This window comes from Thamnophis elegans, chromosome 14 (assembly GCF_009769535.1).
Source record: "Thamnophis elegans isolate rThaEle1 chromosome 14, rThaEle1.pri, whole genome shotgun sequence".
Taxonomy (NCBI): Eukaryota; Metazoa; Chordata; class Lepidosauria; order Squamata; family Colubridae; genus Thamnophis; species Thamnophis elegans.
In genome coordinates, this window is record NC_045554.1 from 21,274,881 (window position 1) to 21,293,294 (window position 18,414).

General features: G+C 45.7%; 1 protein-coding gene across 1 annotated transcript in view; it reads left to right on the plus strand.

The window, feature by feature from the left end:
• Positions 1–215: 215 nt before the first annotated feature.
• Positions 216–18,414, plus strand: part of PDPK1 (3-phosphoinositide dependent protein kinase 1) — a 38,147-nt gene continuing 19,948 nt past the window's right edge. Inside the window, 9 exon segments of the mRNA XM_032231057.1 lie at positions 216–400; positions 5,588–5,855; positions 6,421–6,463; positions 7,007–7,144; positions 7,914–8,058; positions 9,559–9,569; positions 11,780–11,839; positions 11,842–11,865; positions 11,948–12,023. Of these exon segments, the coding sequence (XP_032086948.1) occupies positions 216–400; positions 5,588–5,855; positions 6,421–6,463; positions 7,007–7,144; positions 7,914–8,058; positions 9,559–9,569; positions 11,780–11,839; positions 11,842–11,865; positions 11,948–12,023 (950 nt within the window).

The window sequence follows — 18,414 nt, forward strand, 5'->3', positions numbered from 1 at the left end:
CGGGTGGGGTGCCCATCTGCTGGCTCAGATGGCACAAGGACAGTGGACTCAGGGAAGGGACTCACTACATAAACTGGTTGGAGCTCAGGGTGGTCCGCCTGGCCCTGTTACGGTTCCAGAACTCGGTCAGGGGCCAGCACATATTAGTCCTCACAGACAATATCACCACCAAGGCCCATATAAACAGGCAGGGGGGGACCAGATCAAGGGCCCTCATGAAGGAGACCAAATGTCTGGGTCAGTGGGACAACACCAGGGCTGACTGGATCAGCCGGGCCGAGGTGGACAACTGGAGGCTGCAGCCTGCGATATTCGAGGAGGTGGCCGAGCTCTTCGGGCACCCGGAGGTCGATCTGTTCGCCACTCCCCTCAACACTCAGCTCCCGAGGTTCTTCTCCAGGTACCGGACATGGGGGGCGGAAGGGACGGACGCTCTGTGGAGCTCATGGCCCAGGGGTCTTTTGAATGCCTTTCCTCCCTTGCCCCTGATTCCCAGGGTCATATGGAAGATCCTTCAGGAGGGAGTGGAAGTGGTTCTGTTGGCTCCTCATTGGCCCTGGAGGCCTTGGTTTGCAGATCTCCAGTCTCTGTTGGTGGAGAGGCCCTGGAGAATCCCCCAGGAGAGGATATCCCTCAGCCAGGGTCTCTGGAGCACCCGGATCCTCAATGGCTCCAGTTGACCGCTTGGCGATTGAGCGGAGCATCCTGAGGAAAGACCTCCCCCAGGGTGATAAGGACTATCCAGGCCGCCCGCAGACCCTCCACGGAGCGCATCTACGGCTCCATGTGGCGGGCCTTTGACTCTTGGTGCAACCCGGGGGTACAACCCCATCCAGGCTATGGTGCCACAGGTTCTGGACTTCCTCCAGGCGGGCCTGGATAGAGGGTTAACTCCTAACACAATTAGGAGACAGGTTTCAGCCATCTCATCAGTTCTCATGTGTGGCAGAAACCAGAGTTTGACGCACCACCCCATGGTCAGGCAATTCCTTTAGGAGGTTGAATGAGCTGGCCTACACTGCAGGCTGAACCCAAACTCTATTTCAAGTGTGATCCCACAGCAGTAGGGACAGGGAAGAAAGCAGCTACGCACAGAGGCGGTTAGACTTGCTGAATTGCCCTCCTGGAAATCTAAGACCTGTCAAATCCTGAAGCCTTTCCTGTGGGCTGAGGTCAATGTTGTCTTTTAGCTGTGGCTTTCTGCTTGTCTGCATGAAGTGCTGCAGATTCTGCAGGATAACAAGGGTTGTGGGCTGTTTTTATAGTTTCCAGACTCTCTGGATTTGTCTTGGCAGGAAAGGACAGCCGTTTGCTGAAATGTAGTAAATAATTCTGAGTGCTTACGTAAAGCCGAGAAACGAAGGTGATCAGAAAAAGATATGCCAATTCCACAGTAGAATTAAGGGAAAGTATTTTAAAAATAAAGCAATTATTGCATATGTACGTATGTACAATGGTAGATTGGTACTCAACTGCTTTGAAACTCATCGAATTTGGTAACAAAAATTTCGATATAAAAATTTTGCCCCAATATTCATTGTTTGGTACTCAACGCACAAGCTAAAACTTGTCGTTGTCGGCTGCCTTCTGATTCTCTACATTAGTTTTTATGGGAAAAAATGTTTAGTGCTCATCACAACTCCAGGAACCAATTAACAATGAGTACCAAGTTACTATCATGTGTTTGTGTGTGCACGCGTGTATGTACGGACACAATAACAGAGTTGGAAGGGACCTTGGAGGTTTTCTAGTCCAACCCCCTGCTCAGGCAGAAAACCATTTCAGGCAAATGTTTGTCTTAAAGCTTCTTAAGCTTCTTAAAACTTCCAGTGATGGAGCATCCCCAACTTCTGGAGGGAAGCAGTTCCACTGGTTAATTATTCTGTCAGGAAATTTCTCCTTAGTTCCTTGTTGCTTCTCTCCTTGGTTAGTTTCCATCCTTTGCTTCTTGTCCTGCCTTCGGGGGCTTTGGAGAATGGGTGGACCCTCTCTTCTTTATGTCTATGTATGTCTATATGTATATACAGTATTAAGTAGAGTAATATCTGTCAGGCTTAATACAACACTTAGTATGGTACTAGTTGGGTACTTAGTACTAGTCAAGTATTAATTGTACTAAGCCCGATAAGTAACTCTGCCAGGATTCAAATCAGAACCAAACCCAGGAGGGAAGGAAGAGGGAATGCTGCTCATGGGCAGCTGAAAGTTGGTGCCACACCCTGCAGCTCCTCCTCCTCCTCAAAACTTTCATGTGGACAGGAAGCAAGTTGGGCTTTTTCTGGGCTACCAAGCTGGGAGGGTTTCTGACTGGCCTTTGGGAAGGGAGGAGCAGCCATTTTTAGCCAAGTGCGCTGGGGGTGTTTGGAGAGAATTCCTGAGGGGGGGTTGTTTCTTGAGGGGAATCTTGGGGGGCTTCTTGTTCAGCAGCTTTTCCAGTGGAGCTCTGTGAAATCTTAGGGCACTGAAGTGAGAGCAGGTTTCACTTATCATGTTATGCCTTTTTGAGGGAGATAAAATAAAAAAGACCAGTTTAATTAATCTCTTTGATTCCCGATGATGACATGGAAAGATTCTTTGATTTTGATGGTCTCCTAGTAAAATGCTGAGTCTCTGGAAACCCCCCTCCCTCTTTTTTTAAATTAATTGCAATCTAAAGCTGGGTCCTACTGTTCTAGTGTCCCCTTCAAATTTTGCAGTCAGTTTTGTGGCAGAAGGAAATGAAGGAGGTGAATTATCTAAGTAGACCTTGCTTAATGACCATTCAAAGTTATAGCAACATTCAACAAAGGTCCTTGAACCTATGGCTGTTGTTGTGCCCTGCCCAACATGACCAAGATTTGAGGGTTTGGGAGTCTCCCTGGGTTACTTCAGTTTCCCCTCCCTACCTGTGTCTGCCTTGTGCTCTCCCCCCCCTCCAGGACCCCTGTTGCTGCTGCTGCCCCAGCATTCCCGATCTGGCCCTTTACAAGGCAGCTCTGGCTGCACATGGCGAGGCTTGGCAGAGAAGGGCTCCTGTGGCTGGCAAGTGACTGGTGGTGAAGGTCGGACAGGGTAGCAGGTGGCGAGGGTGACTGGCATGGGGGGTGGGGGGCATTGGCAGCTGTTCCCTGGGCTGCTGGGCCAGGCTGTGGCTTCTCGGGGTGGCTGTGGTACCACTGGAGCTCAAAGGCTACTTGCAGTCAAGAGGCCCCTGAGCCACGTTGTTCTGAGGCTGCTTGCTGCCCTCAAGGCAGGGTGTGGGGTGGGCAAAAGTACAGAGATTGGGGGGGGGGAATAGTTATGAAGGGAGGGCCGTCTCTCACCATGGAAGAACCAAGACTCGGGCCCAGGAGATACCAAGTGCAGAACAGCTTGGATTGGGTAGGTTCAATGATGGCAATAAGGAATGCCAGAATTGCTTCGTGATGTTGTATTTTATGACCACATCACTTAAAGACAGAAATGTTGGTCCAAAAACTCGAAGGCTGCCTGTACAGTTTCTGTGCTGGGAAAACGGGATGGCCTGCCCAAGCTGAGATAAGCCAGGTGCTAAAGTAGTAAAGTAGTACAGATCAGTAAGTCGTGTATTAAAAATAACAAGTCTTAAAGATCTCAGAGGATTGAGAGGAAAGTCAGGCTAGAAATAATTCATTATGCAAAATCTTGACATTCTTACGCAATGGAAATATGAAAGGGTTTAGAATGAAGTAAATTCTAGAACTGTTAAAAGTACTCTGCTGCTTAAAATGATTTAAAGTTAAACTGCACTTAATAGTGTTTTTAGAGCTTTTATCTCCAAGATTTGTGAGTCATGAGAGGAGCTAGTAAATGTCCCGATCTGTAGCTCATCTCAGATTTACTTTCTCTCTTCTCTCTCTCTCTCTCTCTCTCTCTCTCTCTCTCTCTCTCACTCACTCACTCACTCACTCACTCACTCACTCCTTGTCTACATGATTTGCATCTTTAAATAGTGGATGTTGATTCCATTCAAAGAACCCAATTCTATACATTCTATTAATTATATGACAAAATATATTTCTAAAAACAAAACTTTCTCAGTGGTAAATGGGGTATTAGAAGAAGGTCCAATCCATTTCTTTGTGAATTTAGGAGCTCCTCTGCGCCTGACATTGTTTTCCACTGGCTTTTGGGGGCTCTGATTTCTTGCTTTGATTCCCCCTCTTTGGGGTGCTCTTCCCAGCCTGACTGAAAAATGTGATTTTCTCTATTGGTTTGGCTACCCTCCCAGCCCAGAAGCCCTGCTCTTACTCACTTCTTTTCTCAGTTTATTCCTCCCTCATTTCTTTAATTAGATAAATTGAAAGAAGCTGCTTTAATATTCAGGAAGAAATCCTTCCTTCCTGGGAGCCTGCTGATGCCATTGAAGTAGCAAATACTACATTATTGGTTAGATTATGCCTGACTGCTTGATGGTGTTCATTGTGTTTTTCTTTTATTATAACTTGCCTGGAGTGATGTGAAAGTGAGATGGGTGGCTATATAAACCAAGTAAGTAAAGTTGAATTCCTGGATATTAAGAAAATAACCCACAGAGTGGAGATGAAGATAATAGCCATTGGAAGAGTGGAAGTCAAGGCAGCTGAGATAAGGCCTGGTTAGGGCCCTGACTATGTGTGAAGGATCCTCTCCTTGGGCAGACATACAAGCTCCCTGTGGTCACTGGCTGCCTTCTTGGGGCAGAAGGAAATTTGGTCCAAAAGGTGTGGGGCAACCCAAGTGGGCTCTTCTGCTTGGCAGTTCTACTTTCCCATCATTCCCCTGGAGGAGGGAAGCTGGCTGAGTATCTTGGTTTGGTTTGGTTTAATCTTGTGTTTCTGGGAGGGGTGTGTATTTCTTTTCTCATGTGTGCAAGGTTCTATTGTTTCCAAAAGAGAACTTTGCCCTTTATAACTTACTTTACCCTTCCTTCCCTCCCTATGTCCCTGTGTCATGCATTTCCTGTTGATGATACTTCTGTGGTTTTTAAGCAATTTGTCAATGCCTGTCCAATTGTTTGAAGCATTAATTGCCACTGGCATAACTGGTCATATGGTTTAGGCTAGGCAGCCTCCTTTAGAGAACTTCCTTGCATCCCTGTGACACTCTTACCATTTTGGAATGCCACCCGTTGTTAAAAATGAAGTGTTCAAGGCCACACCTGGCTGCTGGATGTAAAATAGCACAAATGATTCCCATGTTCTCTTGCTAAACTCTGGCTTCCATAGTTAGTCCTGCCCGTCATGACTGTAGAGTCTTTGGCCCTTTCCTGCTGCTGCGCTGCTGCTGCTGCTGCTTCTTGAGTTTGCAATTCCATGTCTTGGAAGCCTCTCGTGGTCAGCCAAACTGCCCAGCACCCTCAGCTGTTGGTGTGGCAGAATCTTTTAGCTGATCCCTCCTTTTAGCAGGAAATTTAGATGCTTATTATAGACAGAGTTGAGACTGCTAATAAGCAAAGTGCTGCATTGGTCAAAGCTAGGCAGGAGGCTATGAGATTGCCTCTGACGTGAGCTGTTGCCATTTAGGCCATGGGAGCTTGTGCAAAATGACAGCCAGTGCCTGCAAGGTTTCTTTCAGGCCGTGCTTCGTGATCTGACCGTTTTTGTCTTGCGACAGTTGATCGATTAAGGGCCACAACATTGAGTGCGCTTTCTACTTTACAGTATGATGCTGTTCCTATCCAGTCCAGTGTGGTTTTATGTTCCTGCTCATCTCCATCAATGGTGAGGAACCAGGTGGATTCCAGCCTTCAACCTGCCTGTGGCAGCAGACAGGAACTGAATATGGAGAGCACCTTGCAACAGCCTCCACAGCCTCGAAAGAAACGCCCAGAGGACTTTAAGTTTGGGAAGATTCTCGGGGAAGGATCTTTTTCCACAGTGAGTATCTGGGGCAGCTGCTCCTCAGTGCTAAAGCAGAAGCCAGATCAGGTGTGCTCTGCTTTTCTCCTGGCCTTTGCGCTTGGTAACAAGTCTGCTTAGGTCATTGAGTGCCTGATCTTCACCACATTAGACAGACTTTGCTTCCCATTCCTATTTTTCCACCCCAAAGCCTTGCATTTTCTTCAGACACCTGATTGCTATGAATCCCTATAAGATTGTGGATCTTGGCTCTCTGAGCATGCAAAACCCTCTTGAGAAGCACCTGGTAAGACTGGCTGAGCAGTCCGGGTAGGACTCACCATGGGGAGCAACTGGCTGAATTTACCTAATACTTTTCTATACTCATTTTGTAAGCATGGCATGTCAGGCTTGCACGATTGATGCCCTTTAGATGCTAAACTTCAGCAAGTCCTTTGTGCGCTTCACCCCTTTGCTGGCCCCGATTGTGACAGCCTCCAGATAGAGAATGGCTGGCTCTACATGAATGTATATGCCTGTCTTGCCTCCAGGGGCTTCTCACATGCTCCGAATGTAACCAGGTTTCTCTTTCTCTTCAAAACAGGTTGTCCTGGCCAGAGAATTAACCACTTCCCGAGAATATGCCAGTGAGTATCACTTGATTCTTGGGTTGTAGTTTGTTGATGACCCCCTAAGTCACATCTGCTATTGCTATAAGGCCGGATGGTGAACCTATGACATGTGTGCCCGAAGTGATACACGGAGCCATGTTGCCTGGCACACGTTGCATTGCCCATTCCTCTTCCGGATTTCTGGCATGCATGCACATGTGGTGATCAGCTGGCCTTTGTGCAGGGGGCAATGCTGGAAACCAGAAGAGCTGGTCTTCCATTTTCCAGTGTGTGCCAGCTGATTGGCACATGCACAGCAGTAACCAGAAGACTTGCCGGCCGGCACACGTGTGTGCGCCGGAAACCGGAAGTTCATTTTCTGGCAGCTCCTCTTCCTTGTCATGGCCTATACAAGCGCATGTGCACGAAGTGCTCCTTTTTTGGCACTCGGTGCGGAAAAGGTTTGCCAATACTGCTAAGGTGTGGTGTGGCTATTTTATTTGGTCAAAGCAGAGAGACAGAAAGTGGGACTCATCGATCGAGGTCCAAATGTCTAGTAATTTGCCTGTTGTTTAAAAGTTAAAATTCTAGAGAAGCGGCATATCATCAAAGAGAATAAGGTCCCCTACGTGACCAGGGAGAGAGATGTGATGTCCCGCCTGGATCACCCTTTCTTTGTGAAGCTCTACTTCACATTTCAAGATGAAGAAAAGCTTTGTATCCTTTCCTGTGATTCACTTGGCAGTAAAAATTATGGGCAAAATTGGACGGGGTCTGTGGTGGAAACTGAACTGGAATTCCACGTGTGCGTGCTGAATGCTGAACCTCCTAAACCTCTGGATGGTTTTAAGGGCAGAATGGGCATCCTAAGATTTTGGAGCCACCTCTGGCTGAGTTGGAGAAAACGGAGGGCATCAGTTTTGTCATGGGGAATATTAAAAACTAAAGTATCTGCTTCACAGGTACTTCAGTATATGAATGGGTCAAAGTTACAGAGGCCTTGGAAATAGTGACTTACAAACTGTCAAATCAACCCACAGTCATGGGATTGCAATTCAACCGCTAAACAAGCAGCTCCTATTTACAACTGGTTCTGTGGTATTTGTGATTTCTTTTTTGCTGATTTCCATGAAAAAATGCCCATTGGGGAAGCTGGGTTTGGTTAGTGATCACATGATTTTCTTAACGATTATATAATTGCTTAACAACCACTGTAAAAATTGTCCTAAAATTTAGATCTGACTTGACTTATGGCTTACAATGCAAATTCTGGCCCAGTTATGGTCCTAAATCAAGGAGTAGCTCTAATTAATAGCTAGTTTAGAAACTCAAGGAAAGAGCCTTAAAGACCAGTAAAAATCCCTCCTCTCTACCAGTTAGACGGTCCTCTTTCCAATCTCACAGCTTTCTCTTTGGCTTTGTTTCCAAATGTATGCTTGTATTGTCTAGATCACCCAATAGAAATAATTCTTAACTTGGCGTTCAGATTTTGGTCTCAGTTACGCTAAAAATGGAGAGCTTCTAAAATACATCCGAAAGATTGGTTCATTTGATGAGACATGTACAAGGTTTTATACTGCTGAAATTGTGGCTGCATTAGAGTACTTGCACGGAAAGGGAATTATCCATAGGTAATGTATTCAAAATTTAAAAATTGGTGCACCTCCTGATTCATACGTCTGCTGTGGGTTATTTCTCTATCGTGTGACTGTATAAGCGAAAGGCTTTGGGAGCCACCTTCCCAGCCGCTGCTGGTTGAGACTTTGAACTTTCTCTTCTGGTTCAGCATCATCTTTGCCAACAGGAACATCCATGCTTTTGAAGCTGAGTGGGGCAAAAATATTGGAAGGGTCTCTGCACTGCCTTCGCTTTCTTGAAGACTGATCTCTTTGGCCTTTTCTTTCCCACTGCAAGAATGGAAACGCATACTTAAGGGTTTTGTCTCACTTTCACTCGCCCCATGCCCAGAGTGCTTGTGTGGCTGCAGTCAGTATGGAGCTTGCAGGATGCTGGGTTTATCCCTGCACCCTTAGTCCTCTGGGGAGCTGGCTCTGTCCTGAATTACAGAGCTTGTTCAAACATTGCAAATGATACAGTAGTCAAGGACACACAGCTCATTGGCCACCTTCACAGTTCAGGTTTTTTGTCTTAACTTGTTCTTGCGAATCCCTTCCTTCCTTCCTTCCTTCGTTCTTTTTCTGCCATCTCCTCATAATTCTTCCCATTCCCCAAATTCTCTGATGGATGACTTTGTGAAATAAATGAAACAATAAAAAAAGCTGAGGTTAATTCAAATTTCATGTATTTCTGTAAGACACATCAACTTCATGAAGCTATGATTCAGTGGCACTCCTAGATGGATCACTGCAAGTTTCTTGAAAATCATCCAAAAATTAGCACTAACACTGATGATCCTAGTTTGAGTAATGAAATGTCTGCAAGAAAACAACCAAGCTCAGACAGCACCAAGGACTCCAGAGTAAAGATGTAAAATTTCCGAAAATGTTGAAGCCATGAAAAAAAGTTTTCCCTCCCCCCTGCTTTTTTCCTGGTAAAAATAGAACTCTTGGAAAAATTGGAAGAAAAAGATTAGTGTGGAAGTAGTTTTACAAATTGTGTGAAATGTAAAAGCATAAAAGGATTATGCTTGCACTAAAACAAGTAAGCACCCTCCCTTTCCCTCAAAGGCAACAACAACAACGAAAAAATCAAGAAACCATCAACATAAAAATAATCAGATTTGGCCCTTAGCACCAATAGCAGATAAAGTTGTGGTTCACCTCAATATTTAAGCTCAATAGAAGAAGGCATAACATATACATGCAGTTTATTCTATCTCATTTTCTGATCTGCTATCATTTTCCGTTTCTTCTTTTCTTCCTTTTTGTCATTTTTTCTCATGGACTTCTAAAAACTTTAGTTTTGCAGTGCACAGATTGAAACTTTTCTACACTTTCACAGATCAGTTTGTTTCTTGATTTGGTATAAATAATATCAAACATAGGCCAGATTCTTTCACATGTAGCAGAAGATGCAGGAATCTGCAGTGGGAGGTGTTGGAGATTGTGTGGTGCAGAGACCTTGCCACCATGTTGCAGGAGGGATATAGAATTGAATAAGAGAGTTGGAAGGGACCTTGGAGGTCTTCTAGTCCATCCCCTGCTTAGGTAGGAAATCTGATCCTACTTCAGATGTTTTGCAGAATCCCAGAATTCATTCCTGTCCCAAATCCCTGAAGATGTTCTATGTTCTGCAACGTTTGAAAGTACTTTTCCAACATCAAGTCCTAAGGGCACAGCTTGTCTTGTAATCCAGTCCTATGCAGCAGCTGTATTCCCATCACTCACACCGCTGTCTTTGAATCTTGAATCCAGTAGATTTGCAGCAGCATGTATTGGATGGGAAGCCAATTCTTCCTGTTTCTTAATAAAATCTTTCACTTTACTTTTTTCACCAGTTGTAAGTGGAGATGCACTTAGAATTTCAAAAATAGATGTTTTTATCATAGCCACATGGTTAGGAATTTCTGACAAAAGTGCCGTGTCTGATTCAGATGCACAGATTGCTGAAAAAATGGGTGTTAAAATCTGTAGGGAGTTCTGCAGCCGAACCCAAAACACATCCTCATCAAGCACAGTGTTCCTTATATTTTGGGGAATTTTTAAGATCCTCAATTATTACTATGCTTGAAGAGCTTCTTTGTTTTTTTAGTAAACTTTCAAAGGAGATCATCCATCCCAACGGAGTTTCACTGTCACTTTTATTATGTGCATTTTTCTTCTAGTTGTATTTTTGTGATGCAGTGGTTTGCAACACTTCCTTACTTGAAGATGCTGCTGGTGAAAAAAAACGCTTCGTGATCATCCAGAAGCATCAGAAAAAGTGTTTCTGGAATTAGAATTCTGGAAGGAAAAGCTACTTGCACTTTCTTTCTGGTTCTCATCATTTAATTGCATAAAGTATTTTTTTAATGTCTTTAGGGCGCCTCTGGAATGCAAGGACATGTTTTGTCGTCCTTGTAGCATTTGAAAAGAATGTTTCTTCACAATATTTGCAAATCGCAGCTTTGCTCTCAGCAAAAATTGCACTGTGGAAATGTTTCCAAACTCTAGAAGTTGGTCTCACCATTTTACTGAAGGGAGGAAAAGAAAAACCAAATAACTGACCAAACTGCAGGTGAACATTATGCTGTGATCATAGAGAACATTAATAGGAACCATTTAAGGGTTACAAAGGAGAAACTAATTTGTGAGGCAGATTTACCCCCTTATCTGTCAGTTAAGGCCCAAGGAGAGAAACTACCAACCATTACTCAATTGCCCAGAGATACACAAGCAAACTTAACTGGAGCCTTTTCCCTGCAGTGCCCCCCAGTGGCACAAATGGATATTTCTCTTGTTTGAAAACTGCATTGAGAAGTACTTGAAATGTATTCCAGGATTTGCTTGTCTTCAGCTGAGAGAACTTGCAATATTTTAAAACTGTTAAAGTCTCAGAAATCTTTCATTAAGGTCTTCATGTTATATAGTTTGAATACCATGTCAGTCATAACTTTATCTTGTAATCAAGGTTCTTGTAAGTAGAACCTTACAAGAATATTTTGTATCGGTTGAGTGTATCGAATTTCAGTATCTCCTTCCAACTTTATTGCTCTTTGAGTTAGTTGAATCATAGGTATCCATTGGCATCCTTTATCTTACTAATTTGAGATTGGGGTCTCACCAATTTGAAGCGGCTAAAATTGCATTAAAAAGCCAGTTTAGCAGTATGGTTTAGCCATCAGACTAGACCATGAGTTCTAATCCTGCTTTAGACACAAAAGCTAGCTGGGTGACCTCAGGCCAATCACTCCTCCTCAGCCCTAGGAAGGAGGCAATGGCAAGCCATGTCTGAAACCCTTTGCTAGGAAAATTGTGGGGATTTGGGAGTCCAGGCAGCCACCAGGAGGCAACACTGCCTAGAAGGGACAAACAAAACAAGAAAAAAGGTTGCATTATGTTTAATGAGAGGATTCTTTAAAGCTTTTCCATATCAAATAAATAATACTTCAAGTCATTTTCAAAACATGTACGGCTGTACCTTTTTCCAGTGTTTAGTTTTTTATCCTGCAGTAAGAGTTTTGAAAATGGAAATTACAGTTAGAAGCATTTGAGCTCTAACTCAATGCCTCAGTGCTTACTAAATCTTACTAAAGCGTCTTACTAATGTGATCTGCTTCTGCAACAGTATAGAGCACTTTAAAAAAAAATAGCACTTTCAACGCTGGACATTGTGTGTGGAGCTAAGCATTTCCCTGAGGAGGAAGAGATGCTCAGTTCATATTACCATTTTGGTTTTTTTAGGGATCTGAAGCCAGAAACATCTTGTTAAATGGAGAGATGCATATTCAGATTACGGACTTTGGGACAGCAAAATATTGTCTGCAGATAGTAAACAAGGTCTGTGTCCTGTATCTTCATTCCATGAAACAGTCACATTGCCTTGAAAAGTCCCCTCCCTGACTTCTTATTTTTTTTTCAGCACGGGCAAACTCCTTTGTAGGGACAGCCCAGTATGTGTCTCCAGAGTTATTAACAGAAAAGTCTGCCTGCAAAAGGTGAGCTCTGCATATGGGTTTAAATGCTTTCATGCTTTCTCATGAACTGCATTAGGAGATGACTTTGACCTCTTACCTTATTCTCCAAGCTTTTTGCATTGTTTTGTTGACAGTTAGATTTTGGGGTGGGTGGGTGTCCAGCAGGTGAAAAGGGATCCTAAAAACTCTCAAATTTATTGAGAGTTTTTAAACTCATTAAACCTTTGTTCAATAGAACATTCCAAAACAACATTTGCTCTGCCCAGATAAGAAACTAAGTTTCTTAACATTTACAGCTAAAATGCTCTTCTTCTTACTAATCTGTTCGAAACAGAACATTTAAAAAAAACAAAAGCTTTTTTCAATGTGTTTTGTACATACACACACACACATATACATATAGTGTATTAGCTGTTGTTTATAGTTTAAAATTTAAACAATAATCTTTGGATGTTGTAAACTACTTTGAGAAAGTTGTGCTTCGAAAGAACTCCTATACACCTCCAAAGAGCAGTCAGGGTTCAGGCCTTTATAGGATGGAAACCACATCGCTTGTGCCAGGGCGCTGCTCAGGAGAGTCCAAGCAAGGGTTAAGTACAGCCAAACTGCCCAGAACTGAATTGAAACTTTAAGCCACGTCTCTGGTGCTGATTATCTTCAGTTTTTTTTCAATTCAGCTAGCCCAGTTGACGCTCTTAGAGTTTCTCTTCATTCTAATAGTATTGCTTGGACTCTCTTTCAGCTTGAATTGTAAGTAGATTGGATTTGAGGAGTGAGCAGGCTTAGTGAGATTATTTACTTCTCCCAGTGATTTACCATCTGATTCTCACTCCTTGTCCCCCCCGGCGTCCTGCTTGCTACCCAGGCGCTGCTAGGGACACAGGCAGCTGTTGGGGAAGCGCGTGGGTCGGAGTTCCGATGCCAGCGCTGCCGCGACCCCGCTGTGGGGGGGAATTTCCCCGCTGAGGCTACTGTTGCCGCCGTCCGTGCCTCCTGGGGGCTGGCGTGCGGTGCGGCCCCTCAGGGATCTTCATAGACTTGGCGGCAAGCTTTAAATAGTGTCAGAAAGTTCCGGCTGCTATTTTGGAGCCACTTGCGGTTTCGATTTCACTTTAAACCGCGTGCTGCAGCTGCCTGCAGCCTGACTCATGGCAGAAACCGCGCGGTGCCTTCTTTGTCCAGCCTGGCTGGCAATTTAGCCTGTTTCTATCTTACTAGAGTGGCAAGGATTTGGGGCCTACCGGTCACAGACCTACTGATCTTGCAAGCGCTGGGAGCTGTCAACGCTCGTGCATAGTACCAGGTAGCTGGAATTTGGTGCTGTGACTGTCCACGTCTCTCTTCAAGCGTTTTTTGGTCTGCGAAGGGCTTTGCAAGGTGGTGAGTGGAGGTAGTCCCTATTCATCAGCTAGATCCAACGTTATCACATGGCTGATCAGGTACCAGAAGACCCCAACCAATAAGGGGCTCATCCAAGACTTTCTCCAGGCAGGCCGGCATGGCTGCCAGAGAGGCCATCAGGGGCTCTAAACCGTATTCCAGGCCCGGACCTAAGCAGGGATCGGGCCCAGACAAGGATGCATTGCGTCGCCAGAAGGCCCTTGAAAAGCAGTTCTCCAAGGCCCAGCACTAGGCACAAACCTCTCATTCAGTGACTCGTGAGGAGCCCTCCATGGAGGTTCCACCAGCTCAAGCACATCCTATTTCATCCACTATCCAGTGAGGAGGAGGGCCAGGAGTTTTCACCCATGGCCTCTATGGCCATGGCAGTCTCCCTGGGCCTTCAATGGTGGATCAGGCTGACCTTTTCACTTGTCCTTCGGATCTGGAGGAAGGCCCTGCTCCAGGCCTCTTGGCCCCACAACACCCACCTCCTAGGCCCGACCCCAGGGTTCGTCCCATGGAAGATCTAGGGCCCAACCTTTCGTTTGAGATGCAGGAAATATTAATAGGGCCATCTCCCAGGACATTGAAGCGGGCATGTTACAAAAGGGCAAACGGACCTGCAAGACTAAGCACCTCCAGCCCCAGGCTGTTCCCAGGGCCAAGTCTCCCCCACGTATATTGCATTCCCCCAATTCCTCTTTGGGTTCTGAGGATTTGGACTGGGGGAGGGGGAGGACATTCTTCCTAGACAGGAGGCTGAGTTTTCTGGGGAGGAAGGTGGGGCCACCGAAAAACCTACTTTTCGGGCCTATTTAAAATTGCCAATTTCAAACCATTTGCAAAGGCTAAGTTAGCCATCCGTATGGGATCTACACCACCAGCTCAGGCATCTGCTGACCCAGATGATTTATCTGGGGACCTGTTTGAGGAGCCTGTAACGGCCCAGGATATCGTACCTATCCCCAAACTCTTTCTTAATTTGGTTCAGAAGCAGTGGGCTCAACCAGCTACCATGGCTACCCCTAGCAGCAATGATAAGAGGCTGTACACAGTGGATGCCAGCCTGGGGGATTTGTTTAAGCTGCCCCTATCGATCCTTCTGTGGCAGCTCTGACCTCAACCTCTGTGCTTCCACCTGATCTCTTGGAGGGCCTCAAGGCTGAGGATAAGAAATCTGAAAATGCCTGTCATAAAACACATCAGGCAGCTGAATGGGCGATTAAAACGTCCGCCTCAGCTTCTTTCCTTTCCATGGCCGCCCTTCTCTGGTTGAGGCAATTATTGGCAAGAATTCCGGTTAGGTATACCAAGTTAAGACAGGATATAAATAAGATCATGGTGACCACGGAATATACCGCCGATGCCACCCTGAGTGCGGCCAAGTTCACTTCTTGGGCCCTAGCATCTAATGTTACCACCAGACGTCTCTTGTGGCTGAGGCACTGGAACGTGGACATGCGTTTCAAGTGGAAGTTGGTTTCTGCTCCCTTCAAAAGGGACAAGCTTTTCGGGGAGGTCCTAGACCCGGTCCTAGTGGAAAACAAGGACAAGAAGAAAGTGATGCTGTTGGTTGCTAAGAAATCCGACAAGAAAGGTTTCTACTCCTACAGGAGGCAGCCCTTTCAGAACACAGAGCTCTCCTCCAGCTCCGCTCTGTCGCATTGATCATTCCACCAGCAGGCAGACAGGTCCCAGGACCGTCAGTCATTCCAGGACAGGGGTCGCCAACAGCACTACTCCAGACGCTCCTTTCGGGGGGGGATCTGGTTCCCATCCCTTCAGAAGGTATAAATGACTGTCGGAGGGCGGCTCCCATAGGAGGGCGGCTCCAGTTGTTCCACGCCCAGTGGGAGCAGATCACGTCAGACCAGTGGGTCTTGCAAACGATCCGACTGGATCTCACCTTAGAGTTCCCCTCCCTTCCTCCCGTCATCATCAGGTGCCCTGTTCCCTCGTGTCCGGTCAAAAGGTCTCTCATGGAACAGGAGGTCAGGCATCTCAGGGAAATCAGGTCCATAGAGCCGATCCTGGCAGGACAGGAGGGGACAGGGTTTTACCACTGTTCCCTCTAAGGTGCGCGGCTGCGCGGCCGCGCACCTTGCAAGAAAGCCCCACGCAGAGTTTCTATCTGCCGCGCAGAGAAACTCTGTAAAGGAAACGTTTTGCAGGCGGCTGCAACTGGATCCGGCAGTGCTGTTGCCTGTTGGAGGAGGCGAACCAGCCTGCCACCACTGGCCACAGCCAGCCCCGCCGCTCTTCCCGCCCCCTTCCCAGCCCCACAGTCCAGCGGACGCAGAAGAAGCAGCCCGGGGCTCCGCTGCCATCCCAGGGAGGAAAATCGTGTTGGACCAGCAATGGTTGCAACAGTGAGGAGTTGGGGGGATGCAAATGCCCAGCTGTCCGCAAGGCATAGAAATCCTCCCATTCCCCACAATCCTGTCAGAGCTGAAGAAGCTCTGTGCAACCCCCCCCCCCTTTGTTCCCGTCTTGCCTGAGCTCAAAACCGCAGCCTTTAAACGAGGCTCAGCGTAACGCGGAGGAAGGAAGGCGTTCCTTCTGGGGAAAGAGCTGGAGGCCGGGAGAAAGAGCCAAACGCGACCCTGGCTATCTCCCCCCCCCACCTCCTCGCTTCCAGGAACTCCCCGCAACCCCCCGCCCCACAAGAGAGACATCAGCGCCGCCCGAGGGACAGGAGGGGTCCCGGGAGCAGCGGCATCGTTCCCCCCCCCCCCGCCGCCCGAATAGGGACTCCCAAGTTTTCTAACATTATCTGTTTCTTCTGTTTTTCAATGCAATCAGAGACAAAATGTTATGTCTGAAATTAAAACACAAGAAGATTGGTATAACTTCAGAATATAGGAGAAATAAGCTTATTTATTAGATATTCAGGAATAAAACCAACCTTATGAATAGCTTTCACACAGGAAAAAATATTTCAGGGAAATGCAAGAAAAAAAGAAGCTGGAGACTTGCTTTGCAACATATTTTACGCACCAATTAGGAAATTTTAATTTTAAAAAACTTAAGAGAAAAATATACCCTCACAATAACCCATATTCTTAGAGACTTTCATTTTGGATCTACAATACATGAGGGTGCCTTAGCACCTTGGAGCCATACAGTGATAGGAAGGGACTGTGATAATAGTTGAATTCTATTTTAATCCACTCACACTTTATAATTCTATGCCTAATGTTAATCTTTATTTATTCTCAATAACACATTAAAACCTTTAAAATGCTTTTGTATGAATCATGCTAGAAAGAATCATGTGTCTCTAACAATTTTATTGAAATTATAAAACAGGCAGTGACATTTTAATAATTTGAGACACAGTTTACAGAAAGCAAAATTGATTGGGGTTATTATAATTCCCCATTTGTTACCAGAGTTTACTTCTGACAAAAACAGGACGAAGCCCTAGGAAGGGCTATTTTACACATTCCTTGAGGGGCTTAATAGTTAAGGCGCTGGACTAGGATTTAAGAGACCTGGTTCAAAACTACCTCAAGACACAGCCACTTTTTTTCCGCAGGAAGGGGGAGTTGAGCTGGTGCTCTGCAGATTTTGATTTTAGTAAAAGAAAATAAAGGCTTCTTGGTCCACCTGGACCGGAAAGTCAAAATCCAGAAAATTAACCTTGTTTAGGAAAGTTTTGCACTGATGGAAAAATAGTGTTTTCCAGTGAAAGTTTTTTCCCTACTTTTCCTTGTTTGCTTTTTTGGCCTCTATTCCTTCTCTCTCTCCTCTTTTCTTTCTTCCTTTTTTCTTTCCTTCCTTCCTTCTTTCTTTCTTTCTTTCCTCTTTCTCTTTTTCTGCCTCTTTTTCTTATCCTCCCACCCTCCTCTCCCTTTTTCTCTTTCTTTTTCTCTTTCCTTTTTGTCTCTCCCTCTGTCTCTGTCTCTCTCTCTCCCTCTCCCTTCTTTCCTTCCTCCCTTCCTTCCTCTCCCCTCTTTGTTTGCTTCTTTAAGTGCTCCAATTGCTAATCTATATCAGTTGGTAATTTATTCATAACTTGCTAATATCACTGCAGACTATTGGATAGTAAGGGGGAAAGTATAGTCCTCAACTTACAACAGTTCACTTAATGACTAAAGCTACATCAGCACTGAAAAAAGTGAATGACAGCTGTTCTTCACACATGATCCATTGCAGCATCCCCATGGTCATATGATCAAAATTTGGATCTTTGGCAACTGCCTCATATTTATGATGGTTGCAGTGTCCTGGGTCACCTTTTGCAACCATCTGCCAAGGAAAGTGAGTAGGAAAGTCAGACTGACTTAACAACCAGGTTACTGATTTAACCGCAGTGATTCACTTAACTGTAGCAAGAAAGGTTGTAAAATGGGGCAAAACTCACTTAACAAATGTCTCACTTAGCAATAGAAACTTTGGGCTCAATTCACAAGATTTCACGACCCAAGGGCCAAAAGGGTCAACGGGAGCTGCTCTACGCCTTCCCCCCGTTACTTCTTCTTCCCCGAGTCATCCGGAAGATCCTGGCAGAGGCAGCGGAGATCCTGCTGGTGGCTCCCTTCTGGCCCAGGAGAACCTGGTTCACTGACTTGGTGAGTCTCTCCGTCAAAGATCCATGGCGGATTCCACCGCAAGAGATCTCTCTCAGTCAGGGGGCCCTTCAACACCCGGAGCCCCAGTGGCTACAACTAGCCGTCTGGCAGTTGAGAGGGATCTCCTGAGCAAGGACAACCTTTCCACCAAGGTGATCTATACCATCCAGGCATCACGCCGCCCTTCCATGATTTGGGTCTACGACGCTACCTGGAGGGCTTTCGTCAGCTGGTGTTCTACTCATGGCGTTTTGGCTCCTTCAGCTTCGGTTCCTGTCGTTCTGGACTTCCTGCAAGACGGCCTTGACAAGGGTTTGGCGCCACTTCTGCTAGGCGTATTTCTGAGCTGGCTGCCTTGTCTGTCCGTGAGGACTTGTGCCTGATTTAACAAGACAGAGTGATCCTCAGACTGGACCCATCCTTCATTCCTAAGATTAATTCCTGGTTCCACCGAG